Raw genomic sequence first — 19,957 nt, forward strand, 5'->3', positions numbered from 1 at the left:
AGGCATAGCCATCCACTGGAGATCTGCTGTTTTGCCAACTCTGTCACACTGGAGCTTTAACACTTGATAAGGTCTGTGACATCGAAGGGAAACGATTTTCATATTCAATTTGATTTCTGGAAACTACTCGGAAACTAGATTTAAAAAAAGAAGAAATGATCAGGCATTGTGTTGATTTAAGTGGGGGAGAAAGAGGCACTTCAAGAGAGAAGAAGTTGAAACAGGAGTGCTAAAAAAAGAGTATAAAGCAGGCAGGCAGGTAGAGAGAGAGAGAGAGAGAGAGAGAGAGAAAGAGAGAGAGAGAGAGAGAGAGAGAGAGAGAGAGAGAGAGAGAGAGAGAGAGAGAGAGAGAGAGAGAGGTCTGCGCAGGGAGACGTCTGGAAAACAGCATCTCTCCCTCCACTTTGCTCCTCCCCTCTTCCCTCTCGGCATCTCTCCCACGCTCCAGAGCTCAGCCTTCAGCTCCCCGGATCCTCCCTGAAATCTCCCGAGGTACAGCCTGTTTTTGTGTGTAAAAAGTGTGTGTGTGTGTGCGTGTATACATGTGCATTGAAGCCTGCGTGTGTGCGCGAGTACTCGACGCTGTGCTCAGTACTCTCTCTCTCTCTCTCTCTCTCTCTCTCTCTCTCTCTCTCTCTCTCTCTCTCTCTCTCTCTCTCTCTCTCTCTCTCTCTCTCTGTCTCTGTCTCTCTCTCCCCCTGCAGCTGAGGTGGGCGCGTGGAGCCTCTGACCCTCTCTCGCCCACTCTCCTTCCCCGTCTCTCCCTCTCCGCTGCAGCCACAGGGGGCGATGGATGGACTGCGTTTACCTCCACTCATCGAGGAGGCTTTGGACTCTACAGGTCTGTGCAGCTGTTTTGTCTGTTTACGATTCAATGCAGTCGGATATGTGTGTGTGTGTGTGTGTGTGTGTGATGTGTGTGTGTTTTAGCACCACGCTATCAGATCAACATCCGCGAGAAAAAGGTAGTCGAGGGGTCGATGCTGATCTCTGCTGAGGAAGCGTGTTGCTACTCCTGAAGTGAGGGATGGGGCGGTGAACTGAGGAGGCGGAGGAGACGAGGAGAGATGGTCAGGTGGTAGGAAGCGGGAGGGGAGGGTCTTTATTAGGAGCTGTGGTGGCGCTGACAGGCTTCACTGTCGGCTGTGGCATCTGTGGACGTTTGATGGAGGCGACATGCTGCCAGGTAATAATATATGACTGGCAACTAGAAGCAGGAAATAACGGAGCCATTAGTGAGCTGTGCTGCACATGTTATTCTGAGGACGATTAAGAATGAATGCAATGTGTCATGCAGTGCTGGCTGTTATTTTTACTTTAAACTTTCAATTCAGATGGCTCTCGGCTCTCACGCTGCTTAGTGTGCATACTCACTTTGCATATAACTGCTGTGTGTTGAACAGCCCACGTTGAGATTGTTTGGTGACTTCATGCCACTGAATGTGGGTCGATACGATTATTTGATTACGCACTTTCACATAATCAGTTATGTGTATTAACTGATTTCAGGGAGGAATGTGTGGAATGTTTTCTGGTGTCTGTGTGTCCCAACAAGGGAGACGAGTGTGTTTCCTTCATGTTTTGAATGGGCGCGCAGACAGAGCTGCTCTCTGTGGGACGCTGGGAGGAGGATGTTTATTGGTGAGCAGAGGCTCAGAGAGAACCACAGGTCAACAACCCTACGACCGGCCGGACAGGTTGCCCGAATGTGGCTTCCTTTTCCTGTACTGTCCTAAAGTTGAACTCTCAATAACAAGTATTTGGCGGAGCCCCCCTACACCTCCCTGCAGACTTGTTAAACCACTTTTGTTCGCAGTGGTAATTTCCTTTTGTTACTTTATTATATACAGTATAATGCTGAAGCTTGCATATTGACCAGCATCACGTGGGTGTCTCAGGAGACACTTCTTCCTCCCTAACAAGCTCGTTCCTGTTATCTTGACTCTGGAGACTTATTTTCTTTCATCACAGCCTGAGATGTGCTTTTGCAGCTGGAACTTCAGCGTGTCGTGATGGCGAGTGTCTGGTTTGTAGCGTGGATCCTGATCATAAAAAGAATAGACACACAGCTAAACAAAAAATGTGATTTAGTATAGTATTAACTTGTATCTCATTGAATCCACAAAAAATGATTGAACCGCATGTATTCTGTCCTGGCTGAGGTCATGTGTTTTTTTTAGAAAAAGGTGACTTTGCACTAAACAGATTCATTTGAGGCTTTTATTATTAATGCTTTTTTCAGTCCTGCTGAGAATAAATTCCACTCTGCACTGAAAAGAAAATGCCTCTAAAAGCTCTTGCCAATTTAACCAACAGGTTATACAGATGCTCTCACACAGAAATCAGTAAAACACCATCGGAGGCCGATTTGACAATCGCAAGCTGTCTCTGTGTCTTCCAACCATCCGCCACCATATTGTTCCTCCCACTTGCACGAGTCGCGAGCCATATCGCTCTCCATCCTTCTCTCTGCTTGCACTCAATATCTCATCCCCCTCTTTCAAACGCCATCCTCTGCTCTCTTCAGCGCCCACACATCCTCCAACACACACACACACACACATACACACGAACACACTCCCTCCAACACGCACACACTCATGCATAGAAACACAAACCTTTGCACCTGCCAGGGCCTGAGCCCACGCAGCATTCTTTCCTCCAGTGTCGTGCCCTCACGTTGTGAGATTCACATCAGCTGTGTTATTCCCAAAGGCTGCACAAACAGGATTTCTCTCAGCTCTCTGGAACTAATAAATAGCAAAGTTGCTACTGTAGACAAACTTTGTGGGTCTGGGAGCTGCAGAGATCTGTGAGAAAAACGACAGAGCGAGATTCTAACATCCGTGTTTAATATAGCTCGTCAAATGAAAACAAATATTGCATGTTTTTCCACCCTCGGGCATCCCAGCATCCCCCCGCAACCTCTGCACCACCGTATCCCTGTTTCCCCCCATAAGATTCTGGGGCTTTTTTTAAAGCTCTCTCTTTTTAAAGCAGGCTTTCAAGGCACTCTGCAGGCCCCTCACCAAAGTGAGTGTGCCACATGTTATTGTGTTCTCTCTTGGTTGCATAATGGGAAAAAAAGAAAATCCTAAAACTGACTAGAGAAGGTTTACGAAGTCATGCGGCTTCTTCCTGCGGGTTATTCTCAGGATTTCTAAAAACATTGCTTCTCCCTGGCCGAAAATCATCATCTGTCAACCTATTTTTAGGGTACACTCTTTCTCCCTCTGTGGCTTCATCCATTTCACTTTTGGCTGCTACTCCCTCTTCCCTCTGTGATTTGAGTGATGTGAAACCTTCCACGGAGATTGCTTTCAGGTGGGAGGCAATGATTTGTGTGATCAAATGGATTGTTACCACATCACTTGTTTTCATGCTTTGTTTTCTGCCACCATTCATATCCCTGAACGGAATAACTACGCACCAAGCACATGTACACACAAACACCTCACAACCACACAAACACTTTTATTCCCATAAAAAAAAAAAGCATCTTTTCTGAATCAACCATCGACGACAAAGATTTTGTGCACACGCTCCTCTAATGAGGCCAAATATTATTCATTGTACAACGAATCTCTATTCCGGTGACCCACTTTCTCTTATCTCACTTAGAAAGTGCAAACATGGATTTTCCATTTAAATAACAGAGCGGCTCATTAAGTCAGCCCAACTCTTCGGTGCTCGTGATTCCTGTTTCTTTTCTTGTCGCCCCCTGCTGCTGCTCTTCCTCCGTTTTCAAAGTACCGCGAGAGCGGCAGAGATGACCTCGCATTAACCTCTAGAGACCTCCTGCCCCGCAGCTCGCTCCTCGTCTCACGCTGTTGAGTCTCACGCCGTTCGATGTCGGAAAACCTCATTCGATGCATCGCCATATGGACACCTGATAAAATCACTCGGGGCTCCTCTGTGGTGAGAAGCAAAAAGCAGACAGAAAGATTTCCGAGCTTAGAAAAGTACCAAAACAGCTTAATCACCATGGAGACTTTCCGCACGGTGAAGCCCCTGGTTGTTGGTGTGAAGAGGTCACCATGGAGATGAAATAATCTGCAGCTTCACCTGAGTCCTTCTACTTCATTTCATGAGGAAGAGAGCAGCTCGAGTGCCCTGGGGCACTTCATAACTCCTCCTTCTTTGCGGCTCTTTCATTGTCTTCTCCTCCTTCCCTCTTTTGCTCTCTCGCAGTCTCTCCGTCTTTTCCGACGCGCCCTCCCTGCCGTGAATTATGTGTCGCTGAGGAAGTGGGCCAGTTTCAGGGGAAACACTACAGCATCGGTGCTGCGCTGGCTTCAAAGCTGGGGTAGAGGAGGTGCATTATGCATGGCCTCCTACACAGCTGCCCCCATCCTCGGCATATGCAACCCTGTGTGATCGTATATGTGAATATAAACTAATCAGATGTGGGCCGAAGACATCATGCAACATAATGTGCCACAAGCCTGCACATCACTGTAGTGTTTATATTCACACACAAACAAGGACAAGCGCATGCTGTACGCATATTCGTTTACATTTGATGATGAATTATAAAAATGCTGCACACATAAACAACTAACATCTCCAGAACCACCTGTCTCCCCGGTCCCATTTTCACGCTTGGTTCAGCACAAGACAACCGTCACGCCACACCTGTCGACAGCCTCCGGCTTTCAGTGGGCCTTTATTTCTCTTCACAGCTGATTTGACTCCAGATGTTCCTCTCAATACAGTGAAATCAGATATTTAACGATGGAGAATGGAGATGTGCTGCATTGAGAAGTTCACATTTGAAATCACATAGCACCTGATTCCATAAAGCAGTATGGAAATAACGCTTGTGGAAACGCGTTAAGGTAAAATTACACCTCCTTTTGTTGACATTTCTTGCTCAGTAAATTGATCTATGCTATCACGCTATACGATTTTTTTTTCTGCATGTATATATTATGCAGAAGTGTCAGTGCAACTGCAGTGTTTTATGAAGAAAGGCCTGCCTGTGGTGCCAGGTAAACGCAGCTCTGCTCCTCCTCTGTCTGCTGCAATCCTCACTCTGCTCCTCAATTTTTCAAATTCCAAATTTCATTTCACTCCATCACTGAACACTAAATCAGCAGCAAAACAAAAGGGCTTGTGTTGCCACATTAAGTGCTCACATTTAATCTCAGACAGCTATTCTGAGATGCTGACAAAGAACAGTCAGTCTCGCTCGTTGTCTCCTCTCGAAAGTGGCACGACGTTTTGCGGTGACATGCTCAATGTGTTTTGCTGCAATGTGATTACAAAGGAATGTGCCGTGGCTAGATAAAGCTGTAACACGGCTCTTGAGAGGACTCCCCTGCCCGGCCCTGCTCTCGTATGCAAGCAGTGTCCATGTCTAATGCGGGCCCTGCGTGACTAAAGACCCGCGCTGAGCCAAGTATGCGGTGAAGTGATCACAGGTGTCACTGCAGCCCATTCTGCTGCACAATGCATTTGACATTCACTCACAATGTGAGGTGATGAAACTTCCTTCAGGCCTGAAAGGATGAACAAGCTGTTGGGAATAGCAGGCGGAACACCGAACCGATAGTTGGGGGTGGACACAGAATAATATGTTGCAAGAGGTTAATTGCTTTGCGAAGATGTCGCCAAAGGATAGTTGAAGACAATTGAGAGGAATTTTCAGAATGCTATACAGAAAGTGTGAACAAAAAAGTGTGTACAAAACTAAACCCTGGCCAAATTCTCAATCACAGTTGGTTTCTGATCAGCTGTAGTTTGTAGTTAGTGCCCATCTGGGGTCAGTCTGAATGCTACATCTATGGAACAAATGGATTTTGTGAAGAAAAGAAAATAGCTCTCAGAGTTATGACGCCCCGAGCTAGAAATCCTGAAGGATTCAGATGTGAGTAACATTCATTCGGGGGCCTTTTTGTCTCTGGAGGGCCGCTGGCCATGCAAGTAGCTCTCTCCCATCCACACAGCTTCCTCCAGCTCTCTTCTTTATGACTAACTCATTACAGCAACATCAAAGTTTAATGACAAAATAGCCCAGTGCTCATGAAACCGCTCACATGCCTCTCAGGGGTTGCATTGTTTAAATTAACATTATTATGAGACTTGAAGAAAGCGACCCGCTGCTAATGCCGCACAGATATAATACGAATATGCTGCAACTGCTTGGTTGTGATGGAAAGAGTTACATCTAGTTAGAGGAACAACAAGGCAGAAAAATAATTACCACAAGAGATGGAGGCATCCCCTGAGCCAAGATTACACCGCTGAGCATCACTCCTAATTAGGTAGATCTTTAGTTAATACTTTACTGTGTCCCCTGCTGCACTATCTCCCTGTCACATCTGCCCATTCTTGTCTCTGTGCAAGCACCATTCCCCTCTCCCGTCCTCACACTGCTTTCTGAGCACAAACAGCAATTTTGAGGCAGTCTGAGATCACTCAAACACGAATGCGTGATGCTACACATCCATTTATTTCTGAGATTGGACTTGACCCCGCAGGCCGTGTTATTAAGAGAGAAATGCAGGTCGGTCTGTGATGTAAGCCGAATTTCCAGGAATGAGGCAGTAACTGATGCACAATCTCTGAACCCCTAACTGCACCTGTGAACAAACTAACAGTGTGGATATAATCTCTTCGCTCAGGTCTTTCCCGCCTGTCAGCGAATCTCATCCGACTAATGGGAAAAAGCTTTTTTTCTTCCTCGTCAAATGGGAATTTACCGCCATGATGGCCTTCCTTCTGGTTTTCTAACCTGCTCTGGATTCGTCTTCGCAGAACTAACATCAGCAGTTAGTATCAAAGTGTATTCGTATGGCTCTTCATCATACACAATGTCTCCCTGGGCTTTACAGGCCCACAACAACAATAGCTCAGTCTGGGCTGTCTGCAAGGACGAGGAAAACTAACAATAAAAGGAAAAAAGAAAAATGTAATGTGACACAGTGTAGTACCGGAGAGAGACGTTTGTTTGTCACATCTCTTACTATGATTGGTCGCTGGCGTTATTATGGACTTGGAGGCGCATTGCTGAGTGGTGAGTCATAGTGATTGCTTCAGCATACAGGCCCACCGCCCCCCTTCTCTCACCGCATCGTGTCAGCTAACTCACTCCACCTACTGGTCAGACATTTAAATTCAATAGACGAACGTAAAACATACGTGACCTGACGTTTTAATTAATTGTCAGCTCTAATTTCATACAAGGGCTATCAGTCATTTTGTACATTTAAATCAGAGTTAAATTGAGGTAGATGAGTAGAATATATGTTGGGGTTCAATAAACTCAATGCCGCTTCAATCACAAGATGGTGCTGTTGATTCAAAAGAAAAACGCAGCCTGCGCTGCGTTTAAAGCTGATGACAGAGCGGCCTGTGAATCTCCTCTCCTTCCCTTCCGCCACTCATCAGGCATCCCTTTCCTAATATCGCGGTCATTTCTTTTCACCAGATGACCCGTGCGATCTGAAAGCAGAGTGCAGCCCCACCATGGACAACGACATCACAGCGAAGGAGAGAGGCGTGCTGGAGGAGAACAATGAGAAAGAGGAGATGGACCAGGAGAGAGCTCGGGAGGAAGAGGGGGAAGAGAGGAAGCTGAAGGAGGAGGAAGCCGAGGAGAAGATGAAGAGCGATGAGGAGCCGCTGACAGAGGAGCAGGAGCTGGAGGAGCTGAGGGCCCAGGTGCTGCAGCTGCTGCTGGAGCTGGACGATGCCAGAGAGACCTCCAACCAACACCAGGAGAGCTTCCACGAGCTGCAAGGTGAGACTTGCAGCCTTGGAAATAACTGTATACCATTTATTCATAATTTAATGCCTTGAATAATTAATCTTCCCTTTATTCAACAGTCGTCTGACACGAAATCCAAATCTATGGAAGCAAATGCAAACATATTCCACGTACCCCAAACCCTGTCATCCTGGGCACGTTTGCTTTCCTGTGGGACTATTAGTCATAATAATATTTTACTCAACACCTCCGCCATGGAGATTTGTGATATGGGAACTTAAAAACAAATATAAAATCACAGCTATTGGGGCAAGGAGCCAAAGAAGCTAAAGCTTCCCCAGAAACACTTAGTATACAGAGACTTACTCATGATCTAATTGAAATGCTCGATGGGCCTCATTTCACTGCATCTGATCGATATTGATCGTGCATTTGCATTTCTTGAGTCCCAGTTTATCAAATCTCTGCAATGGAGGCGGTGGGGGAAATGTTCTGGAGACCAATAAACAAAGTGGACAAAATGTGAGATCCAGAATATTGTAAAATAAGCAGAGTGGAGGTTTCTGGCATGACTTCCCCTCCTGCCACGGTGCACAGAGGCTTATTGATTAAACCTCGACCATAAATAAGACAAATATGACAACATTTGGAGATAAACACTTCACTTCTATGTCAAAATAAACTCTGCAATCAAAACCCTACAGTGCTTTTTTTTTCCAAATGGCACACATACAGAATTTTAATTACTCTTTCATCGAATAATTAGCTCACAATATACACTTAGGCAATATACACCTTTTTTTATTAGCCACTGCGGATTTTTTTTCAAAAACAAAACCCAGAAAATAAAATTACAGTAAATTAATCTAAAGAATATTGTACAGTAATCTGTAAAAACAAAAACGTAAAATGGCAATAAAGCGGTAAAAAAGAAGAACTAACGTGAGGGTTGGAGGATGGTTTGGCTCCCGCCTTCTCTTCTGGTCTCAGCGTCACCTCATCCACATCAAAAGTAAAGTCTCCATGTTTGAAAGTCAACATGAAAGAAGTGACCTTACCTGAGGTCTGTTTGTAGTGCGAAGGCTCAGACTGATTCAATATGTGGAAGTGTTTTCATGTGTGTGTGTGTGTGTGTGTGTGTGTGTGTGTGAGAGTACCCGTTATGCTTTTCAATGATTGCGAGATATTTCACCTTTTGAACGCGTGTGTCTAATGTTGCTTTATAAAAAGTACAAAGCAGAACACGTGTCTCACTTTCAGTGCCTTGGTTTAAGACATGAGACATCTCTGTCAGCAATTGCAAAATATATTTTACTGAAAATGAAATGAACATAGCTACTATATTGTACTTATATATATAGAAATGAAAGTCCTCCAACATTGGTCTCCATTGTTGCACACACAAAGATTTCCAAGTCGTCTAATTGTGTTTCTGATCATGAGTTCTGGGTGCAGGTGATGGATAAATTGTTGTCTTGTTTCGGTGGCAGTGTTACACAAACAGGATTTTAGTTTTTTAAATAAATGTATCAAATGAAGAGAACCTCTCTCTGGAAAGCTTAACTTTCCACCGGAGACCTCTCCTGTTCATCACCATGCAGTCGAACACGTAAAAGCGTAAATGTTTATATGCGGTCACTGACACAGTTCATCGTCATGAGCGCTAAATGAAGCATCACTTCATAGCTTAGAAATGATGAGCTTACCGTTCAGGGACAGCAGCAATGAGTAAGGCCTTGGGTATGGCGCTACAGTGAACTCAGTGTGTGTGTGTGTGTGTGTGTGTGTTTGCGTATTGATGAGTGCGTGTTTATGACCGTCTGTCACACTAAAAGACATGGCGTGGTGAGCTCAGATGTTTGTTTGGCAGCAGCAGAGGCATTCCTCAGACAACTGCGCGCACGCTGAAGGAAGCTTCCAGACTGGGTGTCCAGCTCCAACACAACGAGAAATCTCTTTCGCTCGACTCCCACTGGGAACAGTCAGCTGCCCGCGCTGCTGGCAGCTGTTGGGGGGGGGATGGCGGCCCCGAGTGTAAATGGTCAGAGAATGAAGTCAGAGAGGCGTCATGATTATCATTATCATGATCGTTATTAATACAATCTTTGTCTCTTGTCTTTTTTTTGTTGCGAAGGTATATTGTAATGTCATCTTATTTGTGTATATATATATATATTGGGTAATTATAAAATTGATAAACCAACAAATCTTTCACTAAACAGGGCTTGTGTTGTATTGTGACACGCAGGCAGACACACAGAACTGCTTGTGTCATTCAGTCATGCCTCAAGGTTGAACCGCTTATCCAGTTGTCATCTTTCTATTGGCCTGCTGAACTGACATTTCCTCTTATCTATCTACCCACTCCCCTCGCCTCCCATCTCTCCTCCTCTCCTCCTCTCCTCCTCTCCTCTCCTCGCCACCAGGTCTGTTGGAGGATGAGCGTCTGGCAAGCGCCCATCAAGCTGAAGCCTTCACGCGACAGATTCAGAATCTACAAGGTATCGACATCATAAAACACTCCGAAGTGAAGTCCTGTCCTTTTGAAAAACACACACGATATAATGCTATTTCCCGGAAACAGGAAAAATCAATACCAAAAAAATCAAATTGGCCTTTACATTTATCATGTTTGTCGAGGGGAAGGCGAACGCCGATTTTACACCGTCGTCTGCCAGTGAAGAACAATTTCTTCGCATTAGTCAACAGGATCTCCATTTTGTTTGTCACTGGATGGTCTCAGACAGAAAGTGCTGCATAAGTATGTCGGGATGGGACTGACTTAAAAATAGTAAATGCTCGCAATCATTTGGCTTATTGATGTAGGGGCATTGAATTTCTTGTGACAATTCTTTTTAATTACATTTTACGCGAAGAAATCATTCACACTGAGACACAATTATTCCTCAGAAATCCTTATTGAGACTTGAACTCGATTATGATGATCAATAAGATGCACCTCAGAACCAACACGATACCAAAACAACAAGGATGATGGCTGTGAGTAAGAAAAAAGACAGACAGGCAACAAAATCCCTATTCAAAAAGAGACAAAAGAAAATATAGAAAGGAAAGAGCTGAGCATAGTTTTTAGAGTTAGGACGTATTCTTCAGTCGGTTGGGGAACTGACAAACTATTTCATGAAGCCTCTGCATGCAAGAATTATGTTGCAACTCTTTAATTGAGCAATTACTGGTTTTATTGCCATTACCTTTTATTATTGCTCTTGTTTTTGTGAGAGGTACAGAACATTTTCCTGAAAATACTAAGCTAACAATCTGAATCTCACCATTTAGAAAAAGGCCTGTTACCATCAGTTACATCAGCTCCTCTTTCAAACATTACACACACGCACACACCACCCACACACCCACACACACACTCACACACTCGTACACCCCTACTGCAGTCTCACCCGCTCGTCCAGCTTAAAGAACACACTGTCCTCCTCCTCCTCTCCCCGCAGCCCAGCTGCGTTCAGTGCAGGAGGAGATGGACAGCCTGGAGGAGGAGAAGGAGAGCGAGCTGGCCGAGGCCCAGGAGGAGCTGCGTGTCGCTCATGAGGAGGTGATCCTGCTCCAACAGGCGGCAGAGGAGGCGGCCGCGGAACGGGAGAACGACATCGCCACGCTGCAGGAGGAGCTGTGCCGCCGGCGGGTCGAGCTGCAGCACCTCAGCGAGGAGACCCAGGAGTACGAGCTGGAGATCACCACGCTGAGGGCCGAGATCAGCATGAAGAGCCAGCGCAGGGAGGCCGAGAGGAGAGAGGGTGAGGGACGAGGAGGGTCGTAACAGAAGGAAAAGACACGGAGGAGATGGCTATAGATGGATTCAAGGGAGTAAGGATGAAAGGATGTAGGCCTGTTGTTTTATTGCAGTAGGCCGCCATTAAACACGAGAAGTCTTTGTGGTGCACTTCATCTTCACATCTTGTGTAAACAGCCTTCACGCCCTTAGCCCATGATCAATCTCTGCGGCTGATGTTATGAAAACAAAGCCCGATGTTATGGATGTTCTTATTCCATGCTCACATCAGGTTAGCGTTCCACAGTCAAGCACATAAATCATTTGTGGGGTTTAATAAATAATACAAATTACAAATGTGGCTGCTGAGTGCTGCAAGGGGAGTGGTGTGTGTGCAGATGTGTGTCTGTGTCTGTGTGTGGATGTGCATTTCGGATACCAGGGACATGAAGTCATGAGGGGGAGGGACACACACTTTTAACACATGATATCATCGCTGGACTCCGCAGCTGATCCTCTGGTGGGACCGAGGGAGGGGAGCTCATATTATATAATTGTCGGGCTCTTTAATGAAAAAAGAAACCATCAACCTAAATGTATTTCATAATGCAAGTACAATCTGACACACAGTTGGTATTCATTTTAAAGGAATAGCTTGATATTTGGACCAAGCTTGTTGGAGTTTAGCAACCGGTCCCAGCCAAGAAGTAGCACTTCAAACTAAACATTCAAACAAAACAATGCTTTGTGTAAGGATTAATCCAACAAGATGTGTTATTTTGATCAGTGGGCATTAGAGCCAGGCTAGCTGTTAACCCCCATGTCCGGTACCTATGTTAAGCTAAGCTAACCAGCTGCTGCCGGTCGCTTCATATTGAACGGGTCAACTCGAGAGTGGTACCAAGCCTCTCATCGAATTCTCGTCAAGAAAGCGCCAACGCAAGCTCTTCCTGAAATCTATTCCCGACATGTCGCAATGCCGCTAAAGCCTCACTCTGTGACATTAAAGATGAGCTCAACTGACCTCTCCCTCCCTGACCTTCCTTGTCCCGTCAGGTGACATGGACCTGCTGAAGGAGGAGTGCCGTACACTGAGGGAGGAGTGTCAGACCCTGAAGGAGGACAACAGACGCCTCTCTGAGCGGCTGCAGCTGCTGCAGAGACAGAGGACATGGTGAGAGGTCAATGACTGCTCACTCATCAGCTGTGCTTACTGGTTCAGCTGGAGGGGATACCCTCTGGAGTACAACCCGAACCACAGGCTTTCACGTCATGTCTCATTTAGAAAAGACGACTGGGCCACCTGTTTAATCACTTCACAACATCTTGCAAGGGATTACACATACGTTTATTAATCGCTAAGTAGACTGACAGAGAATTAATCAAAGGCAATTTTGAGATTGAAAGTTAATTCTTGACGTTGAAAAAACGTTAAGCCGTTAAAACCCACTTAGGCAGCGCTCATTCACTGGTGTTTGCATATTTAGGATTTGTTCTTTGGTAAGAGCACACACAGGCTAAAGAGCAGGCTTACACACATTTTTAAGTGCTGATATGTTTGTTCTGCGTTTTCATCAACTCTACATTTAAATAATGGCCTATTATTGGATTTAAATTACAATAATATGTTGACTTAATGAGTAATAGCATCACGTGCATTTTTTATTTTCTTACTTTACTTTGTTACGACCGGCGCTACTAAACACGACAGCTTGTAGAGTCTCCACTTCAGGTTATTTTTTTACCTTTGGAGTTTTGCACCCCGCCTTCTTTAAACTTTCGTTTTGGCATTCTTGACTAAATTATTTCACGCGGCCCTGCTGCCTCATGCCCTTTCATAGGGATTGGCGGGGTGTTCACCTCTTGCAAATCGGATGAACTGGCATTTGCTTTTCATTTACGCTGACTATGGGATTAATTATTATAAGAACAGAAATGCAAAAAAAAAACAACCATTATGAATCTGACGTAGAAGTTTCTTTGGATCTTTTTCAAGAACAAGTATAAATAAAACATAGGAAGATATTAAGGATGAAGCCCAATCTCCACACAGGATCTATTTAGTAGCTGTTATGTTTTTTTTCTTCCTCAGCAGATGGGGAACTGGGCATGGTCCACCTGTTGAGAAAGATCTTGTGATACATCGAACGCAAAAGCCAAGTATATTTATAGAACAGAAGCTACACAGTGCTTCACAAGAAGAAGGGAAAAGGGGAGTCAGATGAGAAAGAGAAGACAATACGTACTTGATGGAAAAATAACTTCAATAAATAACAAAGTCCCGACAGCATGAGCACGATGACCATAACAGTTACTGGACCATGTCCAACAATTTAAAACGATGAATAATCAAATTGAATTAATCAAGCAAAAATGCCAAACGTTGTTACATAGTTCCATGCTTTTCTCTGTTTAGCATATTTTGGAATGTAATAATAAAAAAGGAGATTTGGGCTGTTGGTCAGAAAAAACAAGCAATTATACTGTGATAGGCCTTTTTCATTGTTTTCTGACATTTTATAAACTAAACAATTAACTGACAATGAAAACAAACTTAATCATTTGATTAGTCAATTTGAAAATAATCTTCTTGTCCTATTACAAGGATGGCGTGATACAGTTATTGGCACGTCTGTAACAGAAAGACAAATAATAGAAAAACTGTCTTCATCAGTTATCAGACTAAGCGTACGCCAGCAAATCTCTGCACGCATCAAGCTCTCTGGTTATCACATCAAATAGAATAACAACCACATTCAGCCTTTGATCGGGGAGATTTCTGAGCTCTCAGTTGAAAAGAGAAAGTTAATGCTGCATTTTTCACCATCACTCCTCTCGTCCAGCTCCAGCGTCTACCTGTCACTGAAGGAGGAAGACGCAGAGGAAGGCACAGAGGGGAAGGAGATGGAGACCGGCTCGGATGAGGTCATGACAGAGAGTTACATGACCATGGCCAAGTCGGGGAACTGTCGCCTGGTGGACGCCTCCATCCAGAAGAATATCTCGTTTGATGGGAAGTCCGTGGCACCAACCGGCTGGAACGGAGGCATCGGGGAGATTTTCTCCCTGAGGGAGCAGCTCAAACAGGCAGAGGAGAAGGCCTCACAGGTTCAGAGTCAGGTATGACGCACAGCAGTGGCCGTGGCATTGTGAGTTGCTTAGAAATATGAATAAAACGTGGTCAGATTTGGCCAATTGATTTCAATCAAATACACGAAAACGTGTTTCATAAAATGCTCATCAGTCAAAAAAACAAGACTGAGGACGTGACCTCTTGTGTCCTCCAGTGTACCGGTCTGAAGGTGGAGCTGCAGGAGCTGCAGGTACTGTATGACAGCAGTCAGAGGGAGAGAGCAGAGCTGGAGGAGGAGCTGCAGCGCTGCAAGGCAGAGCTGGAGAAGCTGTCAGGGGGGGCTCAGGTGAGGGACACACATGAATAATAAAGTCATATACAGTTGCTTCCAGAAGAAGGGAAAGTGGTGTGATTAATGTAGGTTTGTGCGGTTTGCTTTGCATCCCCCACTTTAGATTCCAAAAGCATCCATAGAGCAGGTTGTCTGCCAATTTCTTTTATTTCAAAATGAACGTGAACTTGTCCTCGAAGTGGTTTTGAGAATTCACAGGCTATCATTACGACAAGGTTAAAGACACTTTTTTGCACCCACACTGTCAACAAACACACAACACGCCTCACATCACACTGTATCCTGTGTCTGTTGAGCCCACTTTCTCTGTGTCTCATACTGTAGCACTGTATGTTTGGATATGAACTGACCTGGCCTGTCAGCCCATATCGAGTGTGTGCTTTGGGCTGGGAAACCTTCCCCACCACTGTTTCTGTGTTCTAACTTCTCTGTGACAGCAATTATTTTGTACTGTTGTTGGACTAAAACACAAGATCTGGTGAAAAATATTCAGGCATTCAGGCCAAGAATGCCCATTGCTCTTGTTCTAGAAAAAATACTTAAAAGGACCTGTAACTTTTTTGTGTAATTTATACCTTAAGGCTCCTGTCTCTTCATTTCAATAAGGTGCTGTGTGAATGTCAACTTGTTGTGAAATGAAACGTGTCTGAAATAGCTAATTGAAACAGCTACTAAAGTCACAGTTACACTAATGTTGCATGATAAATGTCTGAAAGCATGGACAGTTTTAATGTGTTTTTAAGTTCTCATGGGAAAATCCAAAAGGCAAGCCGCTAAAGTACCAAATTATTTTTTCTTTAATGTCGTAGTCCTCTGGGTTTGAATTTTCGACAACACCGTTTGTGTACGCAGCACAGTGTGACGCTTGAATGCACCAACCAGAGGACAATCTGTGGATTTAACTGACTCAATATTCTGCAAGTTGATTTTCACACAGTCAAAAGAAATGAAAGGAATGAATACCAATGGCTACCTCTAAGGAACGAAAATACGCATACAAAAAAGAAAGAAAAGACAAATCTATTGTCTGGAAGCCATGCAAAGCCCTCTCCTGTAATGCGGTCCTTTGATGTAGTGAGAAACAAACAGGACTAAACCTCTGTGTTTTGTCTACAACAGCCGTGATGAGATGTCTGCGTTGTGTCAAACTGTCTACCCGTGCCTGTCTCTGACGCTGTCCTTGTGCTCTGAATGTCCATGACCTCTGCGCCTGTACGATAACAAATTTAGCAAAACATCAAAAACAAAACTATGAGGATAGAGAGACAAAAAAAACAAAAACACCATATGCAAGTCATGCATGTCTTTCTTTCTTTGTCACCATAACATCACGCGCAGCCAATACATGCCACACAGGACTGCTCACACATACTCAAGTTGAGTTGATGTGTATGTCACCTTAAAGTTATGCATTGTTTATTTCACAGGAAATGTAAATCACTCCATCACAACCTTTCCCCTTATTTCACAGCCATAGACCATGTCTCACTTTTCTTTTAGCGATGTGTAGTGGTGGTCCATTTGTGTTGTTGTCACACCCTGTTTTTTATGTGTGTTTTATATCCTTTGGGTACTCCATCCGTTCATTCATTTCCTTTCATTCCCATGGTCCTTGTTGTTTTTACTCCCTCCTCAGAGACTCATCCATCCGTCTGAGCACCCTGTTCTCTCCATCCCCTTCATAGGAATGATTGTAATATTGGCTGTGGTCTGGTGCTGGTTGTCGGAGCTGGTGTCCCAGAGGGCAAGGTATGGGAGGAGCTTATCTCTATCTGATGCATACTGCTACATATGGTTCTTAAACACTGATTAAAGAGTCAGTTCACCCAAATTACATCACATTTTCTAGCATCCTGTTTCTAGCGACGCAAATAGTTTTGGGTCATATTTGCTTTCAGGTTACTGTTTGGGAGAAATCGGTCTATTCCGATACAATAGGTGTCGTTTCCTCTGGATAATTCACAGAAACTATCAAAAGTTTTCACAAGTGCTCTCGATGTGTCTTGTGTGGATTATTAAGAGTAATCAGGGCACATTTTCTGAAAAGAAATGTTTTCTAAAAAATCATCGCCGTTGTATTTGGCTGGAGACAGAAATATATCACAGCTTGGTTATTGGTATCTGCATGGCTCAAGACTGCAAGATGTTAGGGAGAAAATATGTGACCTACATAAACTGACCTTGCCCATAAATTATTGATTACAATTAATTTACAGTGGTGGATGTGATGGGATGGTCTAAACTGCAGAAGTGCAAAATGTTGCTGATAAAATCTACGGCGAATGAAGGTAGATAATGATATTATACATTTATGGAAGGTGGACGTGGGACGGGTGGGCAGTTTGGCAATGTAGAACAAGATATTACCTTGAATGGAACTGAATAAGTAATTTCCAGGAATAGTTCAACATTTTGACAAATGTGCTTTCTTGCCAAGAGTTAGACGAGATGATTGAATTCACGAGGTGGTAAAAAAAAGCTCCTCGTCTAACTGTCTGCAAGGAAGCGAATAAAATAATGTTCCTAAAATGTCAAACTATTTCTTTAAAAGCCCAATACTGGCTGATGGATAGCCTGTGCTGGCGCTTAACACCACTCTTTCCCTCTCTTCCCTCAGGGGAGTGAGTTAGGTTGGAACTCCATTTTGACTATCACTGCAGCCGCGGCAGTGCTACTGATGATGACGAGCTTGTTGAGAGCTCTCGTCCGATGTTGATTGGATGGGCAACAACTGCACAGGGACAGAGGTCTGCTTCACACTGGCCTTTGTTCTTCTCCTGCCGTGTCTACAGACTGAACTGTAATTCTCTAAATGTGCTCGAGCTGACAGCTGCGTGGTAGAAAATGTATGGGAAGGGATGCCGCGAATGAGGAGGTACGACACGGACCGGGAACGACCGTGCTCAGTCTCATTGGAGATGGAAGATGAGGATGACTTGAGCTGCAGAGAGCCCACACGAGGACTGATCCCACTCCACTCGTCGTACGCTAGTGCTGTGTCACTCCTCCTCTGTGTCTGTGCATATCATTTGTTCTCGCTGTGATAACAAACAAAAAAAAGAATTACGGTTTTAATTATTAATTATGAATGTGCACCTAATGGTTTTCTATTTATTTAACCATTATTTATTTATTTGTTTGTTGACGTATTGTTCATAGTTGTCTCTGATAATATTGGCAAACATGGAGTCTGGACATGTAATGCACTGAAATGTACACGTGCCCTTTAAATGTCAATGTTTTTTTTGTGTGTGAATAAGTTGACTATTAATTATTTGTTGCTTTCCCTCCTAATTACTCAATGCAATAAATTCTACATTCAGCAAAGCTGGATGAAATGTCACAAAATATCCATGACTGAACATCATCGTACCATTACCCCTTGCCTCTGTATAGCTGACCCACACATGGAATATGTGAGCATCAATGATCTGCTCTTGCAATGAGAACGAGTATGTTTAACCCTCGGTTGGCTCTTCTCCACAGTGTGCCGGCTACAATCAATTGTCTCGTGTCTGTCTCTGAAATCAAACGACTCCCACTTCCCTCTAATTATCAGTTGGATCACGAAGCCAGAAAGTCCGTGCAGTATTTCTGATTCATCTTACCTGCCCACAGCTCCTTTTGAAATTCTGAAATATTACACCCACAGCGACGCTGTTACACACACGTTATGGTTTGCTGAAGTTTTGTTACAGTGGGGGTGCTCGGAAAGATATCTCAGCAACTTTTGGGAGCCAATTGTAGAACGATCGAGCGATGGGATTATGTTTTATGTCTAACATTTCAGCGTGCAGAAGCTTTTGTTCCTCTCCAGCAGGATTTAAATGGCTAGCGCTGTAGTATTGTTGTTTAGATTTATGGTGATCGCAGGTTGTTCCAGGTACTCAAGTGTGAGATTGTTGACTGCCAGGCGTTTCCTTGTTTGCCGACGACACGCTTTATGTAACACACTGCAGATCTGATAAACACATCCGGTCACACTTATATTGAAACACTGATGCATCTGAAGTGAAGGTTCAGGGTTTAGTAGTTGTGGGGGCATTTTAGAAATTGATGTGGTTCCAAAATATGTAAATAGGAAGACGTTAGAAAAAGATTTAGCATTAATTTAAAAAAAAAAAAATGTATATGTGGAAGGATTTATGTTTACATATGTGAAACGTTTTTTTTGTGTGAAAAAATTTTAGGACTGTAAAAAAAGCATGTTTGAAAACCTATAGAAGCAAAGTATACGTTGATTATGTTACTTTGTATTTCATGTAAATAGTTGACATATAAGTACTCTGGGAGAGATGTTTCTTAAGTCCATTTGTACTAGCTTTGTAGAAAGTGTATTCTATTTTGAAAGAGCATCGTATATTTGATAGCCAAATGATATATGCTTTGTAAATGTTTATTTATGGTGACATGACGTTACTCAGAAGAACTGCTAGCATCGCTAATAATGTTCAGTACCTCTCTGTCCGAAGGTGGCGTAATCATTGCATGCATTTAGATTGCATTTGACCAGTTCCAATGAGCAATATGACTCGTAATTTTAGATATTAATTTCTAAAACAATTTGTCATTAAACAGAGCCTTGATAAGCAATGCCTGACCTCCTATGTCTGCATCTGAAAATATACTGAGGAAATTATGTATCGCTGGACTGTTGTTACTGACTATCACAAAAATGATTAGTTTGCAATAGACATTAGATTACCATTGACCGCAACGGTACATATGACTCATCTGATTTTAATTATTCTTCTTTATGTCATGACTATCCATGACATCATAGTTCCACAGGCTTCTATATTGCTCAGTGCTTTTCAGGTTGTTGTTGCTTGTTGGTTGTTTTCAATATAGTTGTGGCTATTTTGTTACCTGGAGGTCTATTTTGTACCGCAAATGACTTGAGAAAATAAATATATATATATCCACCCCACATGATGTCTGAGAGTTTCCTTTTCCTGGATGGTGGCCTCACCGTCGGTCACAGGGTTTAAGGTGTCACGGAGTCCCATTCATGAAATCACCGGCAGTCAACCTGAGTGAGAACTGTCTCTGCCGGGATTACATTACACAGCTTGT

At 43.7% G+C, this 19,957-nt stretch overlaps 1 protein-coding gene across 6 annotated transcripts; it reads left to right on the forward strand.

Moving 5' to 3' along the window:
• Positions 1–394: 394 nt before the first annotated feature.
• Positions 395–19,804, forward strand: LOC137804184 (coiled-coil domain-containing protein 136-like). 6 transcript variants are annotated; one of them, XR_011080122.1, is made up of 10 exons: positions 395–492; positions 705–841; positions 7,433–7,744; positions 10,138–10,212; positions 11,179–11,481; positions 12,513–12,630; positions 14,300–14,576; positions 14,744–14,875; positions 16,567–16,630; positions 17,499–17,524. XR_011080122.1 is itself a non-coding variant. In XM_068603261.1 (10 exons), the coding sequence occupies exons 2-10, from the start codon at positions 790–792 to the stop codon at positions 17,509–17,511; spliced, it is 1,395 nt and encodes a 464-aa protein (XP_068459362.1). In that variant the 5' UTR covers positions 395–492; positions 705–789; the 3' UTR covers positions 17,512–19,804. The 6 variants fall into 6 exon arrangements, 5 of the variants coding, with proteins under 5 accessions (XP_068459362.1, XP_068459363.1, XP_068459360.1 ...); XM_068603261.1 differs by having other exon boundaries at positions 16,518–16,630; positions 17,499–19,804; XM_068603262.1 differs by lacking the exon at positions 16,567–16,630 and having other exon boundaries at positions 17,499–19,804.
• The last annotated feature ends 153 nt before the right edge of the window (positions 19,805–19,957 follow it).

This window comes from Clinocottus analis, unplaced genomic scaffold, assembly GCF_023055335.1.
Source record: "Clinocottus analis isolate CAN_PGR_092001 unplaced genomic scaffold, fCliAna1.0.p SCAF_6, whole genome shotgun sequence".
NCBI lineage: Eukaryota > Metazoa > Chordata > Actinopteri > Perciformes > Cottidae > Clinocottus > Clinocottus analis.